This window comes from Carassius gibelio, chromosome B9 (assembly GCF_023724105.1).
Source record: "Carassius gibelio isolate Cgi1373 ecotype wild population from Czech Republic chromosome B9, carGib1.2-hapl.c, whole genome shotgun sequence".
In the NCBI taxonomy this organism is placed as follows: Eukaryota; Metazoa; Chordata; class Actinopteri; order Cypriniformes; family Cyprinidae; genus Carassius; species Carassius gibelio.
The window spans coordinates 3,566,171-3,581,694 of record NC_068404.1 but is presented as its reverse complement, the minus strand read 5'-3'; the positions used below and the strand labels follow the sequence as shown (position 1 = coordinate 3,581,694).

General features: G+C 37.1%; 1 protein-coding gene across 6 annotated transcripts in view; it reads right to left on the bottom strand.

The window, feature by feature from the left end:
• LOC127964624 (formin-like protein 2) overlaps positions 1 to 15,524 on the bottom strand; it is a 67,501-nt gene that overhangs the window by 10,088 nt on the left and 41,889 nt on the right. For 3 of the 6 annotated variants that reach the window (XM_052564886.1, XM_052564881.1, XM_052564884.1), the window contains exons 7-24: positions 14,128 to 14,236; positions 13,350 to 13,426; positions 12,656 to 12,749; positions 12,364 to 12,438; positions 12,017 to 12,127; positions 11,773 to 11,922; positions 11,205 to 11,306; positions 10,091 to 10,394; positions 8,451 to 8,597; positions 5,928 to 5,948; positions 3,405 to 3,529; positions 2,778 to 2,980; positions 2,399 to 2,633; positions 1,539 to 1,607; positions 1,380 to 1,460; positions 941 to 1,070; positions 674 to 837; positions 111 to 212 (exon numbers count right to left, since the gene is read on the bottom strand). In XM_052564886.1, coding sequence (XP_052420846.1) covers positions 111 to 212; positions 674 to 837; positions 941 to 1,070; positions 1,380 to 1,460; positions 1,539 to 1,607; positions 2,399 to 2,633; positions 2,778 to 2,980; positions 3,405 to 3,529; positions 5,928 to 5,948; positions 8,451 to 8,597; positions 10,091 to 10,394; positions 11,205 to 11,306; positions 11,773 to 11,922; positions 12,017 to 12,127; positions 12,364 to 12,438; positions 12,656 to 12,749; positions 13,350 to 13,426; positions 14,128 to 14,236 — 2,299 coding nt within the window. The remainder of the gene's footprint in view (positions 1 to 110; positions 213 to 673; positions 838 to 940; positions 1,071 to 1,379; positions 1,461 to 1,538; positions 1,608 to 2,398; positions 2,634 to 2,777; positions 2,981 to 3,404; positions 3,530 to 5,927; positions 5,949 to 8,450; positions 8,598 to 10,090; positions 10,395 to 11,204; positions 11,307 to 11,772; positions 11,923 to 12,016; positions 12,128 to 12,363; positions 12,439 to 12,655; positions 12,750 to 13,349; positions 13,427 to 14,127; positions 14,237 to 15,524) is intronic. The other 3 variants (XM_052564883.1, XM_052564882.1, XM_052564885.1) reach the window with 1 other exon arrangement.

Sequence of the window (15,524 nt, the reverse complement as noted above, 5' to 3'; positions counted from 1 at the left end):
CAGTGAGGCGTTTCGATGATCGATACTGTTCATACGACTGGAGAAACTAGTGAAGCAGACGATGCAATGGTGTGATTGGATGAAGCGAGGCAGGCAATTGGTCGCTTTACCCTGTATGCTTTCACAAAGCGCACAAACACTGGGAAAAACACGGACGGCGGTGTTGTTTTGGCGTTTTCTCCAAAGAATTTCACCACTTCATCGAAGGCATCCTGAGAGAATGAGATACGAAAAGACACGGAAATAAACAACATTCACAATCACATGACTCTTCAAATTTCCATTTTTAATAACAATATGATGCAGGTGTCAAATGATAGTTAAAACCCTTTATATGAATCAAACAGTGTTCTGAAGAGACATACTTGCTCAATATGAAGAACATGTTCAATTGAGGTTTTTATTCATATCTGTACATACACACAGCTCATCAAATATGGTGAAGCAAAGCTCAAATTAACTTTAAGAAAGTTGTCGAAGGTCAGATTTGAGCCATTTTGCATCATATTTTCAATATATGCTTCATTTGAACTGGCGAGGAACTGCTGGGTTTTGAAATGTATATTATGTTTTTATGATTTTATGATAGTATCAAATGGAAAGCAAGATTCTCATGATGTTTGACTGATTGATTGAGTTGATTGAGCGGATGTGTGTGCTGTGTTCACCGCACCTGAGCGATCTTGGCGTCATCCTGGAGTTTTTTGAGTTTATTCTCATTTTGCTGGATGAAATCTCTGAGCAGTGTGTTGTGGCCGTGCATGCTGTACTCTCTCCTCATCAGATCCATCCCTCTCTGAAGCTCCTTCACGTCTAATAACACATTCTCCAGAGACACTGGGGAACACACAGACAGAAGTCATTCGGCTGAGATCTGTTCGGTCAAACTCTGATGTTTAGTGTAAACTGAATCAAACTGTCAGCATGAGGTGTTTCGTACCTGCTGCAGCTTTCTCCACATAGTTCAGCTCATTATAGAAGAGCGACACCTGCTGGTATTTATCCTTCACTACATTTGCGATATAGTGCAGGAGAGTCATCTTGCGGTCTGTTGATTTAGTGTCTAATAACTGGAACAGGAAAACATGCATGAATTATAAAATCATAATTGAAGGACATATATGAATGTGTTGTTTTACCTCAGAAGAAGAATGCAACTAGATTAGAGGAAGTATTACAGCTATTTGGTGCAACTGATTTTCATCAGCCATTTAAATGAATGCTATTATAATATTATAATTAAAATGCATCGTGGTGGTCATATGCATGCTATAAATAACAACAAGGATTGTAATAAATAGGAGGTGTTTTTGCTTGTGCATTCATAATTAATAAAGATTAACTCTTTGTTTTACTATGTAATGCTATGTGAAGTGTACCAGGTCTAAGCTCTGCAGTTTGAAGCCGTACACCGCTCCTCGTTTACTGCTGTTCATGTAGTTTCCCAGAGCCAAGATGATCTGAGAGAGAAACACACGCTCGATAAACACACGCACAGTCTGGAGAAAAATGAATCAGAGCAGAAGTGAAACACTCACTTCCAGGATCTTCTTGAGCTTTTGTGAGGACTTGATGGAGACAGACGCTGCAATAACGGCGTGAAGTTGCTGTTCAGACAAACACAAGAGACAATAATAGAAGCTGTGCAAAGGTCCAGATGACCATTATGATTAAAACTAGCTACCTTTAAAGCTAGCTTAAAAACAATTGAGTAGCAGTTAATAATGTTAGATTACATGAAAAATACCCCTACAGCATCTGTTCATCTTAGTTAATGTTAAGCTCAGCACTTACACAACACATAATAAAAAAAAATCATCAAATAAAAATAAGTTTTTGTTAATATTATACACTGGACCTGAGCTAACACGATCTAACAGTTGCATTTGTATTCACTAACTTTAACAAAAATGAATATGTACTGTAACAAATGTCTCATTGCTAGTTAATACATAACATTTTTTAAAGTGTTGTCAAAAATTATGAAACATCCAAAGTGATGCTATATGCACCAATTCAACTATATTACAACAATATTTGAGAAATATTAGATCATCAGTAACTATAAACTAATACTTGGTCCTAAACTAGCGACATCTACTGCTTAAATAAACTCTCATTTCTATATAATGTGTTTATTCACTGTTTATCGCTAGAGCAATACAATCTTTCAAACAATGAAAGTGTCTGCAAGTTTTGGTCAAATTAATATACTAGTTTGACCTTAGTTTGAGTTAGTTATTATTGAGTTAGTTCTTTTACTTTATTTTATAACATGGTTTTAATGGGAAGCATCATGTGAAGAAGGGTTATGAAAGATTCAAGAGACGGGTATTATGAAGAAATGAGGAGATCCTCGGGCTTGTCTTAGTTATTTCATGGTGCAGCCAGCTCTTACGGGAGTGAGCATCTGAACACTTTCTGTGAAGTTGCCCACGAACGCCATGATGGTCATCTTCTGCATGAGACGCTCGATCTTGCTGAAGTGGATCATGAAGCGGTCCTCATCCGTCAGGTTCTCCAGAGGTTTGCGCTCCTTCTCGTACTGACGGAGAACTTTCAGCTCCGCTTCCGTCGGAACGAACCTCATCAAACACTCCACGAAATCCACCGGGAGCGTCCGCAGGTCAAACCTCACACACACACACACACACACAGATCAAAGCATTATCCTCATCAGTCTTCACACAGCTGCAGTTATCAGTCCAAATATCAAATATTTGACTGATTCTAGGGATGCTGGTGATCTGTTGTACTGTATATACTCTGTGAATTACATCTGAATGGCTCTGCAGATCTCCTCTGATGTCTTGCCCACTTTTCTGAGCGTGATGGCCAGGTTTTTGGCTCGGTTGGAGTCCAGCAGCGAGACTTTACATGGTCCTTTCTGAGAGGTCTTCTGTTTGCTGGAGGTGATGTCTATGGCAGGCCCCTGTGCTTTCGTCTTAAACATCTCCTCAAACTCATCCACATTCAGATCCTGGAAAGACCAACCACAGTCACGGTTCACCGTTAAACTCACCGATCTATAAAATAACAGCCAGCCTGGGATCCCAGCAAATCAACATTATTCAGTATATAAAGAAAAACAAACTATTAATACAGTCAGGGCCAGACATACACAGTCTCCTCACACTGGGACATTCAACACCCATGCAAATATCTGTAGCGTACTATGTACAAAAATGATTTTGAATTATTCTGAGGCTGCATCTATTCAATCAAAAATGCTGTAAAAACAACAACAACACAAAGTAAGTGGTGAAACATTATCACAGTTTGAAATGCATGAATTATGCATTGAATGCACTTTAATGCCTTCATATTGCATCATATACTGTGCATCGAAAAAAAAACATGTTTCCATGCTTTTCTCAGTGTTTCCACCGCCGTGTCTGTCTCACCTCCAGGATTCGTTCGTCATCGATCTCGTTGAACACAGTGCCGTTGATCTGATTGGGCTTCAGCGCCACCCAGTTAAACACCGGCATACGAAACTTAGTCTTGATGGGTTTCTTGATCTTCACAGCTGCACACACGACAGAAAGCACAGGTCAACGAGCTGACGCCAGTCGCACAAACACAAGTGAAGAACAGCAGGCGCAGGTCTGAACGTGACGGGGAGACACGTGAACATCAAACCTTTGATACTCTCAGACGATAGCTCATAGTTGTCAATTCATTTTATATTTTAGTTCATTTTTAACAATAACTTTTTTTTTTTTTTAAATAAACAATAATAAAGATATTATATAATGACAGTACATTGAAGATTTGAAAATAACTACAAATAAACTATATTAATTACTGCATTCCCCCCAGAGAGATGCAGTGGTAACCTTAACATTTCATTTTATGATTTAAAGTTTTAAAGCAATCTAAATCTAAATTTAAATCTAAAAAGCAAAAGACTTTTATAATCTTTTGGATTTTAAAAATATAATATATAACACATTAATGAATAAATCAGTATATAAACAGAATATTTAACTTAAGCGTCATGTCATGTAAGCTATATTTTCTGAGCATTAAATCAAAACATACTCATGATTTTATGGCATCAATTACTGCTTTAATCATAAACACAGTCATATTATTTGTGGATTTTGCTCTGTCTTAAACTGTGCTCAGAAAAGATACTGTCAACTGCTTACACACACACACACACACACACACACACACACACACACATATATATATATATATATATATATATATATATATATATATATATATATATATATATATATATATATATATATATATATATAAAAGTGCCTCTTTTTTTTAATCTTTACACACAAATCCAAGAATTGCACACACAAAATGCAAAATGCCTCACATCTCTTGCAAAATGAAGCACTGCATTCAAAATATCACAAGCATATCAAAAAAAAAAAAAAAAAAACTTTACCGTCAAATCAATTCCTGTTAGGTTTTTGTGTGTTACATAGAGAATTGTGTGTGTTGTGTTTTGCAAAAAGTGTTTTCTGAGTCAACGGGCGAGAATTAGTGTATGGTTTGGCAGATTTGGTGTGTGCTTCTGCTGTTTGAGTGTTAGCTTTCAGAAACTGTGTGACAAGTAAAGATTTAGTGTGTAAGCAGTTGAATAAAAAAAAAAAAAAACATATATAATAAAAAAAAAATGTATTTATGGCTGCCTATTCGTTTGTTTTATTTGTGATTTATATAAATACCAGGAAAAGGGTTAGAGAAAATGTATGAAATGTGACTGAAAGCTTAATTAAAAACTATGAAAGAGCGTTTCTGAGCAGTGTGTTTGTCCTGTGTGTTTAGGCGATGAGACAGACCCTCATGGCTGCTCTTTTACACATGAGGATGTGACTCAAACAGTGTCTCAGAACGAGAATGAGTCGAATGCAGGCTCACACTTCCCAAAAATAACCCAGTTAATGACACACACACACACACACACACACACTGCTCTGATCAAAGGCTATGGAGATGAATGAGAGCAGGTTTGAGGTGAGCTGTGGGTTATGGATGATATGATGGTGTGATATCAGGCCATGCAGAAAGTGTGGCCAGAAAAACCAGAATAAACTCTCAGTGTGTGTAAAACATTCCTGAATTTACGCAACTATGTCCTTATCTGACGATCAGTCTCACGGCACACTGTTTCAACATGCAAACACAACACTATCAAACACTTACACAGCGGACATGGCATTTTCAGTCTTACTGCCTTATGATGCACATCTATTTATATAAAGGGACAATCAAATGTTAAATGTGGTCAATTGACAAAAGTTGATTAAAAGTAATTGTATAAATGGCTCAGAAAAGTGAAGTTAGTTTATAGGAAACTTTCTTTTTTTCTGGCAAATGCTACTTGCTTTCATGTTTTATTTTCAATGCAATGACATTCTGGTATTTGTAAGAGTGTCAGAAACAGTCTACAGAAGCCAGTGAATCCAGAAGTGAATGCTCTCCATCCTTCAGTTTGTGTTGTAGGTGAAACTGTGCTTGTGTTTACTGGAGTTCTGCCGTTCTTAATAGCAACTTAATGACAAATAGATGTGTAGATGTGGAGCTGATGTGAACTGTAGTTTTGTTTTCCGTGAGGTTGCGGTTCATGGCTTGAGCTCTGGAAAGAGGGATAAGAGCTAACATCTCATGGAACATGTGGTCTCATAGGTTGGCATTACAGTCCTGTTATTTGCTGACCTCTGTAAGCAAGGTCTAAAGAATGTTCCTCTCTGGTTTTTAAATGGTAAAGACATTTCTGCAAAACAGCCTCCAATTTCACGCTCAGTTTCAAGAGGAACAACCAGCAACGCAGCTTCACAGACACTGTCCGATCAAGATTACAGAGGAGCTGAGTGTGTTTTCTTAGAGACTAAAATACCATGACGGCACACACACACACACACACACACATATAAGACATGACGCAGCAAACCTACAGCACAGTTTGATGGGTCCCTCTATGGCGGCGCGACAGGCAGAGCAGACATGAGCAGAGAGAAAGACGTGGTTAAAAAGCAAATAAAACACAGCCTCTGATTCTGAAGATCTGATTGGTCTTTCCCTACAGTGTGCATTACCACTGAATCCTCAATACTGATCGTTTCATAAGGAACGATAAAGGTCATTTGTAGGGAGAAGTTACTTACCAACAAACTGTGGAGTAAAACACAACTTTTTATAATAAAAAGAAATTAAGTGAAGGCTTGGATAAAAAAAGCTGTTCAGATTTACTCTGCACTATGTACGTAGACTACCATTTGGTGTCAAGACTTTTTTTTTTTTTATTCAGCAAGGATGCATTAAATTGATCAAAAGTTAGAGAAAATGCATTTCTAATGTTGCAAAAAATGTAGTTAATTTAGGCAACATTTTCAGCCAAAAACGGGCAACTTTGTTATGCATTTCGCCTGATTGTTTATACGACAATGGCATTCTGGGGACTGAAAACGCATATTTTTGAAAATGGGTTTCAATGTTTTTTTGTTTCTTCACAAGTTTTTTAAAAACACTGTTGATTTGAAAGGCAAGCGCAGACAAACACGCACAACAATGGCGGAGTATGTGCTACGGTTGTCGCGGCTCAAGAGTTTGCTAACGCTTTAGCAAAGTCTGGATTTAATCATGTAAACGTAATCTTCAGTTCCCTACAGGTACTGTGTACTAACAAGGTGACAGCGCCAACTACTGGCCTGGTGTATGTAGGGGAGAGCAGGGGCGAAAGTACCATTTTTCAGAAAAACTTCATTTTAAAAGAATCTTGTAGACAGAGATATATTTCTGCTGTGGCCAGTAACTCAGAAGTGTGGTCTAACAATACCAGGTGGTATTTTGTAGAAATGTAGAAAGACTTCAGTATAATTTCACTTTGAACATAAGTTGAACATTGTTACTTTCGACCCCATCGGTTGGGACGAAAGTAACACACAGGAGGGTCAAATGTAACACAACAATATAAGCTAGATTTTTTTTCTGTTAGTCTTATTTTTCTTAAGTATACCTGATTGTGACCTTGTCAATAAATAACTGCAAACATATTTTGTCCTTTATCTTTTCAAAAAAATTATTAAATTACATTTTCATAGTTTAAGTTTCATCAGATGTCTTAAAACCTGACTGTATTTTTATTGTAAATTTCTATGTATTTTTATATAATAATAAAAAAATTCTACAGAATGCACAATATAAAAATGTAATCACATTAGCATAATAAAAAAACTCTAAACATAATGTAACAGTAGGACTATTTATGTTTCCATCCAGCTGTTTTTATGCATGAATTGAAAATGTGCATTAAAACATCTGGAAACACTGCAAATTCACAGGTGGAGGTGTAAAGGCTAAGATACGGCTAAAACCGAAATATAAATGTGACGTAGCAGCTGCCCAGAGAGAGATGTTCCTCTATGTCCAGAAACACAGTCTCAAAAACATCTGGATAAAACCAGACCTCTGTCTGTCTTTCCGAACCTCACTCAGACATATTATTTTGGTATAATATGACATAAACATTTTAAGAAATGATGCAAGACACAGAAATTTACAATATAGCTTGCACTGGAACAAAATAAATACTTTTTGTGACTGTAGCGGGACAAAAGTAACAACTGTTACTTTCATCCCGACAGGAACTCCTGACATTTAAACTCGATTTAATTTTATATTAAAAAAATTTGAAAATGCAAACTTTAGGATGTGTTAAAGCACTAAATAACCTGTAGATTGATCACTACTTTGACACATGAAACAAGAAAAACAACACGACTAATAAAAAAAAAAATACCGCTTCAATAATTTACTTTTTGTACTCGAAAACAGTTCTACGGACCTAACTTCGGGAAACGATGAGGAAATTACATGATATTTCTCAGCTCCGTCAAGGATTGCATTCTGAACATGCTGTCATAGCTGGGAATGCAAATGCAGAAAGAGGCTCGGAGAAAATCGCCTTGTTACTTTCACCCCGGTTCTCCCCTAGTACAGCCTTTCTTGTCCGTTTTCACAGATATGTGTAAGCGTGAAACTTAAGAAAAAACATTGTCATGTACATGTAGCCTAAAACTTGTTTTTATTTTTCTTGAAGAATAAAATGTTTGATTTTTTAAAAATGTTTTATTTTTTATTTTATTTTATCTGATATACTGTACAGTCAATGAGATTGTGACTCACACAGCAGACCAGAAGTGATTCACTCGAGCTTGTTCAGACATAAACCTAACAAACCGCTTGAGCTGTGAGGACTGTTATCAGCGATCGACGAGAGGAGACAGTGTGACAGCGCAGACGTGAACTTGAAACACAAACTAACGCACACTTCAGGCTCCTTCAGAAGGCTGTGGCATATCTGGGGTTTTCCTCCTCTCATGTCACTGTTTCGGTTCACTGTATCTCAGTCTGCACATGTGATGATGGCTGTTGATGACTGTTGTGGTTTTGTTTTTAGTGTGGAGCAGGTTTATTACCTGCCAGTCCTGAGTTCATGATGACGGTGGGAGATCCACAGCCTGGAAGTGGAGGAGCCATGGGGGGCGGCGGAGGGGGCATAGGGGCAGATATATCCACAGCGGGGAGAGGAGGAGGAGGAGGAGGAGCGGATGGACCGTTTGGGACTGGAAAACACAAGAAGGAGAAAGCAGGTTCTTTTAAGTCTCCTTGTTACACGTCACATGTATTTACTATTACAATAACAATACATTAAACATAATTACATGAAAGCAACCCTAAGCCAAACTCTAACCATGTAGTTAGTACATGCATTCAATTAATATTACTCAGTACTTAAATGTATAATTACACCGTAACAAGAACACCTTATAATAAAGTGTAGCTGCGGGTTTCATTCGGTTTATAAATTTGACTGATTTTGAATAATTCACTTCGTAAAATTCAACCAAAAAATATATATTCTTGTATATTACACTTTGCTTTTAGCACTGGATGATGACATCACTGATGACATCACTGATGAACTGCCCTTTTGCATCAATGTTTTCCTATTTAATGCTGTTCAGTCGCTTTGTTACAATCTGTATCATTAAAAGCGCTATATAAACACAAGTGACTTGACTTGATTTGACTAATATCTCATTTCTCCTCTTTAAACATCACATGCCAAACACACTGTGGTCGGTCTCTTTATATACTGGCTATGTTAGATGATTTCGTCCTGTCTAAATGGATGTATGTTAACCAGAATAAGCTGCACTGAGATTCATTTTCAGAGGTAATTTTTAAACCTTTATAAGGGGCGATCTTAAAAATGTCCTTATTAAAATGTATCTGTGTTGCCTTTTATGTTAAAGACTTGCATTGAACTACTTCAATCGGTCTAATCGATCAGAAGACTGTAGGCTGCTACCAATGCAATTTTAACATGCACAAGTAGAAACAGATTCGATTTTGGCCAAAAGTGGACAGCAGCAAAGTATTTTTACTCTGCTTTAAAAGTGTATTTTTAAGTATCTATACTTTATCAGTATTTATTTTTTATTTTTTTATGTTTTACTTCACGGCATTCGAATGCACAATACTGCACTTTTTACTGCACTACATTTCATATGTAATATAATTTAATACATAATTACATTAGAAAATTAGAAATCTAGTTCCTTTTCTAATTTTACTCCAGTAAAAGTGTTTCTACGGGGCCACGCACATGACATGCAGGAAAATATAGTAGGCTAAATTGTGCGCATGATTTACTAATTCATTTCCCTCAATTTGATAAATTCTGACGTTTTAGTATAATGAGGGAACGAATTAGTAAATTGTGTGCACAATTTATTTATTTTTTCTTGCATGTCATGCGTGGGGCTCCGCATGTTTCAAATAAATGATATTAATATAAATATTAATTTTAAATGTTCTTAAATAGTAAAGGTAAACACAACAACAACAACTTTATTTTATGTAATGTAGTAATGCAGTAAAAAAAGTATAACATTATGCATTGGAATTAGTACAGATACTTTTTAAATCTACTCGAGTATTTACTGTCCACCTCAAGCAAAACATAGTGATACAAGAAATCCGAATAGAATAAAGTAGACTATTACAATGTCAAACTCACATCCAGTGTATAGATTTAGGAGAGGTCACTCACGTGTCTCTGGCATTGGAGGAGGTGGAGGGGGCGGTGGAGGATCAGGCACGGTCAGGCCCTGTGCCGCCCCCTCACTGGACCCCCCAGCTACGCCCTGTGACCCTGGCAGATGCCCGTTCCCCTGTGGAGGGGGCGTCAGGATGGCAATGTCCCCGTCCGCTTTCTTCTGGATCTTGATGGTTCCCTGTTTCTCCAGCTCGTGGATCTTCTTCTCCAGGTTGCTCTGTTTCTGAATGGCCTCGTCCTTCTCCTTCACCATCCTCCGCAGGGTGTGCACCTGAGAGCTGGCGTCTTTATACACCTCCTGTCCCCACAGGGAGAAGTTTGAGTTAAAGCAAACTCCTGGGAGTCTGTCTGACAAGCGGCTAACTGATTGAATTAAATGTAATATCTGAATATATAAACGGGGCTGCACAATTAATAGAACTAAAACTGTTTATCACAAGCTGCGTATATAATCTGTAATAATGCATAACATGACCATTAACTGACATGAGAGAGAGCAAGTTATTTTTATTTGTTTATATTTTTATGAGCTGTTCAAATCAATATGAAACAACATTTTTTTTAAAAAGACTTCAGTAATTAAATGGAGGAATAAAAATGGGCACTGCATTAGAATAAAGTCATGCATGTATACTAAAGGTTGCACTTTATTCTACAGAATGTGTACTTAACAGTGTACCTACTTATTAATTATTAATACATATTATGTGCATGCGCACCATGACTGTAAAATAAAGTGTTATCAATGCTTCTTTATTCAAATTTGTTATTGTTATTGTTATCTGCTATTATTGACATAACCTTTATTACATAAATTATATTGTTAACTGCTGGAAAGCAGCACTAATACTGATTCACATTAATAGTTAATAAGGCTCAGGTGACATCAGTGGAACATTTTTTTTTTCGAGACAGTTTTGATGTTTTCTTTGGTGATGAGCACTGCATGTGTTATGAAAAGTACAGTAAAGAGTGGTACAAGTGTACATTTGGAGAGGGAAGGTTCTACAGATATTGTGAAATAAGTTTTAAGCATTGAAGAACCCATAATGAAACAAACCGCATTTCAAGAAATCATGGGGATGTGATGTAAGGACGCATCATTTACCCGGACAGAGTCCAGCTCTTTATTTTTTTGCATCAGTTGTTTCTCCAGCTCAACGATTTTTGCCATCGCCTCGTTCTCTGTGTCCTGCAACTTCTCCGTCAGCTAGAAAACCACCAACAAGAATCAACCAGAAATAAGATTCACAAAGACACAAACAAGTCACGCCGAGACAGAGCACCTAAATCTCAAAAGAGTCCGGCCAGGGTTGCATAAATATTCAACTTCATGTTGACAGCAATATCTCTTTAGTATATCTGAATTCTTGACCATGCGGTACACTGTCAAAATCAATGCCACACTATTGAGGAAATTACCTCAGGTCAGGAATTCATCCTTTGGCCATCTGTCACAAAAGGTCAAAGGTCAAGCAACATGTATGACAGGGTCCTATGATGCTGCATTATCATTAAAGGCTTTGAGCTGAACTCAATACTGCTCATGTGAGCTCATGTTGTTGGGCAGGTGGTGCACTGAATGGTATTCGCTCCTGAATATGGCACTGAAATGATTGTTTTTCTGGATTCTATTGGAAGCTTTTATTGAGTGTAGCTGTAAAACCAGTACTAACATGAGACATGTTCTCCTCCAGCTCCTCCACTCTCTCCAGCGCTGCGTTCTTGGTCTCTGCGTCCTCTAACAGAGCCCCCACATCAAACACGTTATCCAGGTACGCCTGAATCTGCACATGCAGCTTATCGCTCTCGGTGTGCTTCAGTTTCTACTCAAAGACAGCCACAGAGAGAGAGAGAGAGAGAGTGAGGGATCCTCACTAAACATTAGCGTCAGGAGACTCAGCTCTGAAGTTTACTCACGTCCAGATACTCGTCCAGACCCAGCTTGGTGAAGTCGTACTGTAAGTGCACTCTGAAATTCATGTCTTCCACAGAATGAACCACAATGTTTATGAACTGCATGCATGCAACCTGAAAAACAATACACACCGTACTACACTTCATCCCAATAAACCAGATACTTTCTGTTGATTTATTGATGAAAAAAAAAAGAGTTTTAACTATAGAAATGAAAATGCATAGCAATAAGAATCTTAATTATTACTCTTATTTAATTATTTTTTCTGTACAGCTGTGGATTGGGGCTATATATATATACATATATGTACATGGAAATGTGTATATTTGGATGGCCGTCTAACCCATACCATGAAGTCAAAGTTGTTATCTTCATTCTTGAAATGCTCCATGAGTTTCTCAAACCGCTGATCTTCTAAACACACCTGCAAAGCAAGAAAGAAGTAGCTCATGCAGTGAGATAGATCATTAAAATAATGCCCAGACAAAATGGGAATGGGATTTGATCATTGAGTGATCATCTAGAACACAAACTACAGCTTTTAAACAGAAAACAGTGCCTCTGTAATTCTGTAATCTGAAGGTGAATCATTTGTGTGTGTGTGTGTGTGTGTGTTAGAAATATCATTAGTGTGTATGTACCTCTTTAAAATGATCAAAGGCGGAGAGAATGATCTCGTGACCTCCTCGAACCAGACACACAGCAGCCAGCAGCTCCAGAACCAGAGCTTTAGTTCTGCAATAACACAATTATCATATATTATATATATATATATATATTTTTTTTTTTTTTTTTTTTTTTTTTTTTGAAGATACAGCCGATTTACACTACATTTCAAAGGTTTGGGGTCAGAAATGCATAACTGTTTTCACCATCTGAGCAGCAAATCAACATATTAGAGTGTTTTCTAAAGGATCACAGGATCACTGAAGACTGGGGGAATGATGCTGAAAATGTAAGCTTTGTTAATGAGATTAAATAGCATTTTAAAAATATATTAAAACAGAAAACAGTTCATTTAAATTGTCAGAATATTTCACAATATTTACTGTTTTTTTATCACATAAATTTAGCTTTAGTGAGCATACGAGACTTGTTTCAAACTAAAAAAAAAACACTTTGACCCTTTACACAGATGGCATAAAGAACCTGCACACTGAGATTATGGGGACTGTTGTTGTAGCTGCCAGTATTTATGACTCTGTGAAAGAGGAGGAATTAAAGCGGTGGATTCTGGGAAAGTAGCCTCTCTTTCAGAGACACACACACACACACACACACACACACACACACACACACACACACACACACATTTACTCCAGCTCACTGGGTTACCTGGGATTCTTATTGTTCAGACTTAGTGCAATTTCATTCACAGCATGAGGGTGAGACATGACCATGTTGAAGCCATACTGAGAGAAAGACAGAGAGAGAGGACTAATTAGTAAACATGGCAGGATCTCCAAGATTTATTATCTGAACATAAAACACGAGTAAGACCAAACAGCTTTATGAATCTGTGTGTGTGTGACTGTGTGTGACTGTGTGTGTATGTACGGGTTTTCTGTATAGAAGCACAGAATGTCTTGACTAATGAACTGAAACATGTTAAGCAGCTGATCCTCACTGTTTGTGATCTTTTTTCTTTAATTATGATAATGTCAACAGGTATTTTGTGAGTGTTAGAAGTTGGGTGATTTTAGCTATCGAAATGACAGAGATTTGGGGGAAGTTTACATTTGACACCAATGTACAAGTCGTACGACAGAGAGAATGTATTTAATACTACAGGAACTTCAGTATTACACAAATTAATACATTAATTTGACATCAAATATACAATAAAACACTGCATAATCTCTGTATTTAATAACTCGTTTTAACACCAAGCACATCCCACAATTGATTTAATTCATGCATGTTTATCACACTGACTTACTGATAATAACTTTAAGTAGTTTTGTGCTTTTTATGATTATTTAGCAGTTGAATTAATTATAAAGTTTGACGAAAAGGTGTCATTTTGTTGATTTTGCATTGTACTCTATGATCTGGAAAGCCCTATGAGAGGTCTTTACTAAAATAAATCCAAAGGTGTGTGTGTGTGTTTCACCTGGTAGTTCATGATGGCTCGTAGGCACATGATACACACATGAAGGTCGTCTTTCTTACACACTAATCTGGAATTCTTCAGTGTCCTCCGGCTGGGTAACGTGTTAGACCTGAGAGCAGAACAACAGCTGAAGTTTATTAACCGGTGAAATCAGTGGTTCATCACACATTACGAAAATACCGTCATCATTTAGACACCCTTGTGCTGTTCCAATCCCATTTGACTCTAGTTCTTCTGTGGAACACAGAAGATGTTTAGCAGAATGTCTGAGCTGTTCACTTTCACTTTCACTGCACAGAAAAGAAGCAGCTTTAACATTCCTCAAAACATCTCCTTTTGTTTTCAACAGAAGAAAATAAAGGTTTGGAACAACATGAGGATGATGGTATAGCTATCACACACCCTGTCAATCAAAAGTTTGGGGTAAGTAAGACTTTTTTAATATTGCTGAAAAGTATCAAAATGTCCACCAAGACTACATTAATCTGATGGAAAAAAAAATACATTTTTAAATATTTTTTTTATATTTTTATTTATTTTATTTTTTCTTAATGATGAATATTCAGCAGCAGAGTTCAAAAGAAACTCTACCTTGATAAATGTATTTGCTTTCAAAAAGTTTAAATATTAATTTCTTTAAAAACATAAAAAAAATCTCACTGACCCCAGACTTTTGAAAGGTTGTTCTTTATTTTAAAAAGCAAACTATTATTTTAAACATTAACTACTTTTCAAGATTGAAATGATTAAAAGCATGAAAAAGATGCATGATTTTCCTGTAAACTCAAATCTAGAGTCATATCCTGATGAAGACTCACAAGACTGAATCAAGACTGAATCAAGGTCTTTAAATGCAACAAGTGGTGTGTTTAGGTCTGTCAGCAGCTTTTCCTGTGAGCGATGTGTGAGGATCTGCATTGTCTTACAGCGCTCTGTGCAGAACACAACAGCAGCGTCATTGACATGCACGCCAGCCTTCGGGCCCGAGCCAAAGGCTTTTATGTGCGAGAATAGAGACGCACAGCAACAGATGAACACAAAGAACACACAGAAACATAGGTATAAAACAAAAACACATTTCACTAACTCTCACCAATCGACAAGGACATACACACACATAGAACTCACACACACAAGACAAAATTACGCTCGCAACAAACAGGCTCACAAACAGACCGGAGAAGGTTTACACACACAAACTAAGACAAAGGGCACACAGTTCTTTACAAGACTGTCACAAGACGAGCTTGGCGTGATTTTCTGAAAACACACACACAAACATAATGCAATGAGGAAACGTCTTGTAACACACATAGGTTTGCACTAGAGCTGTGTGATATGCATCATCTATATCTATGATAATACTGGGATTGTTGTTTTAACCAAGTGGAAGCCTA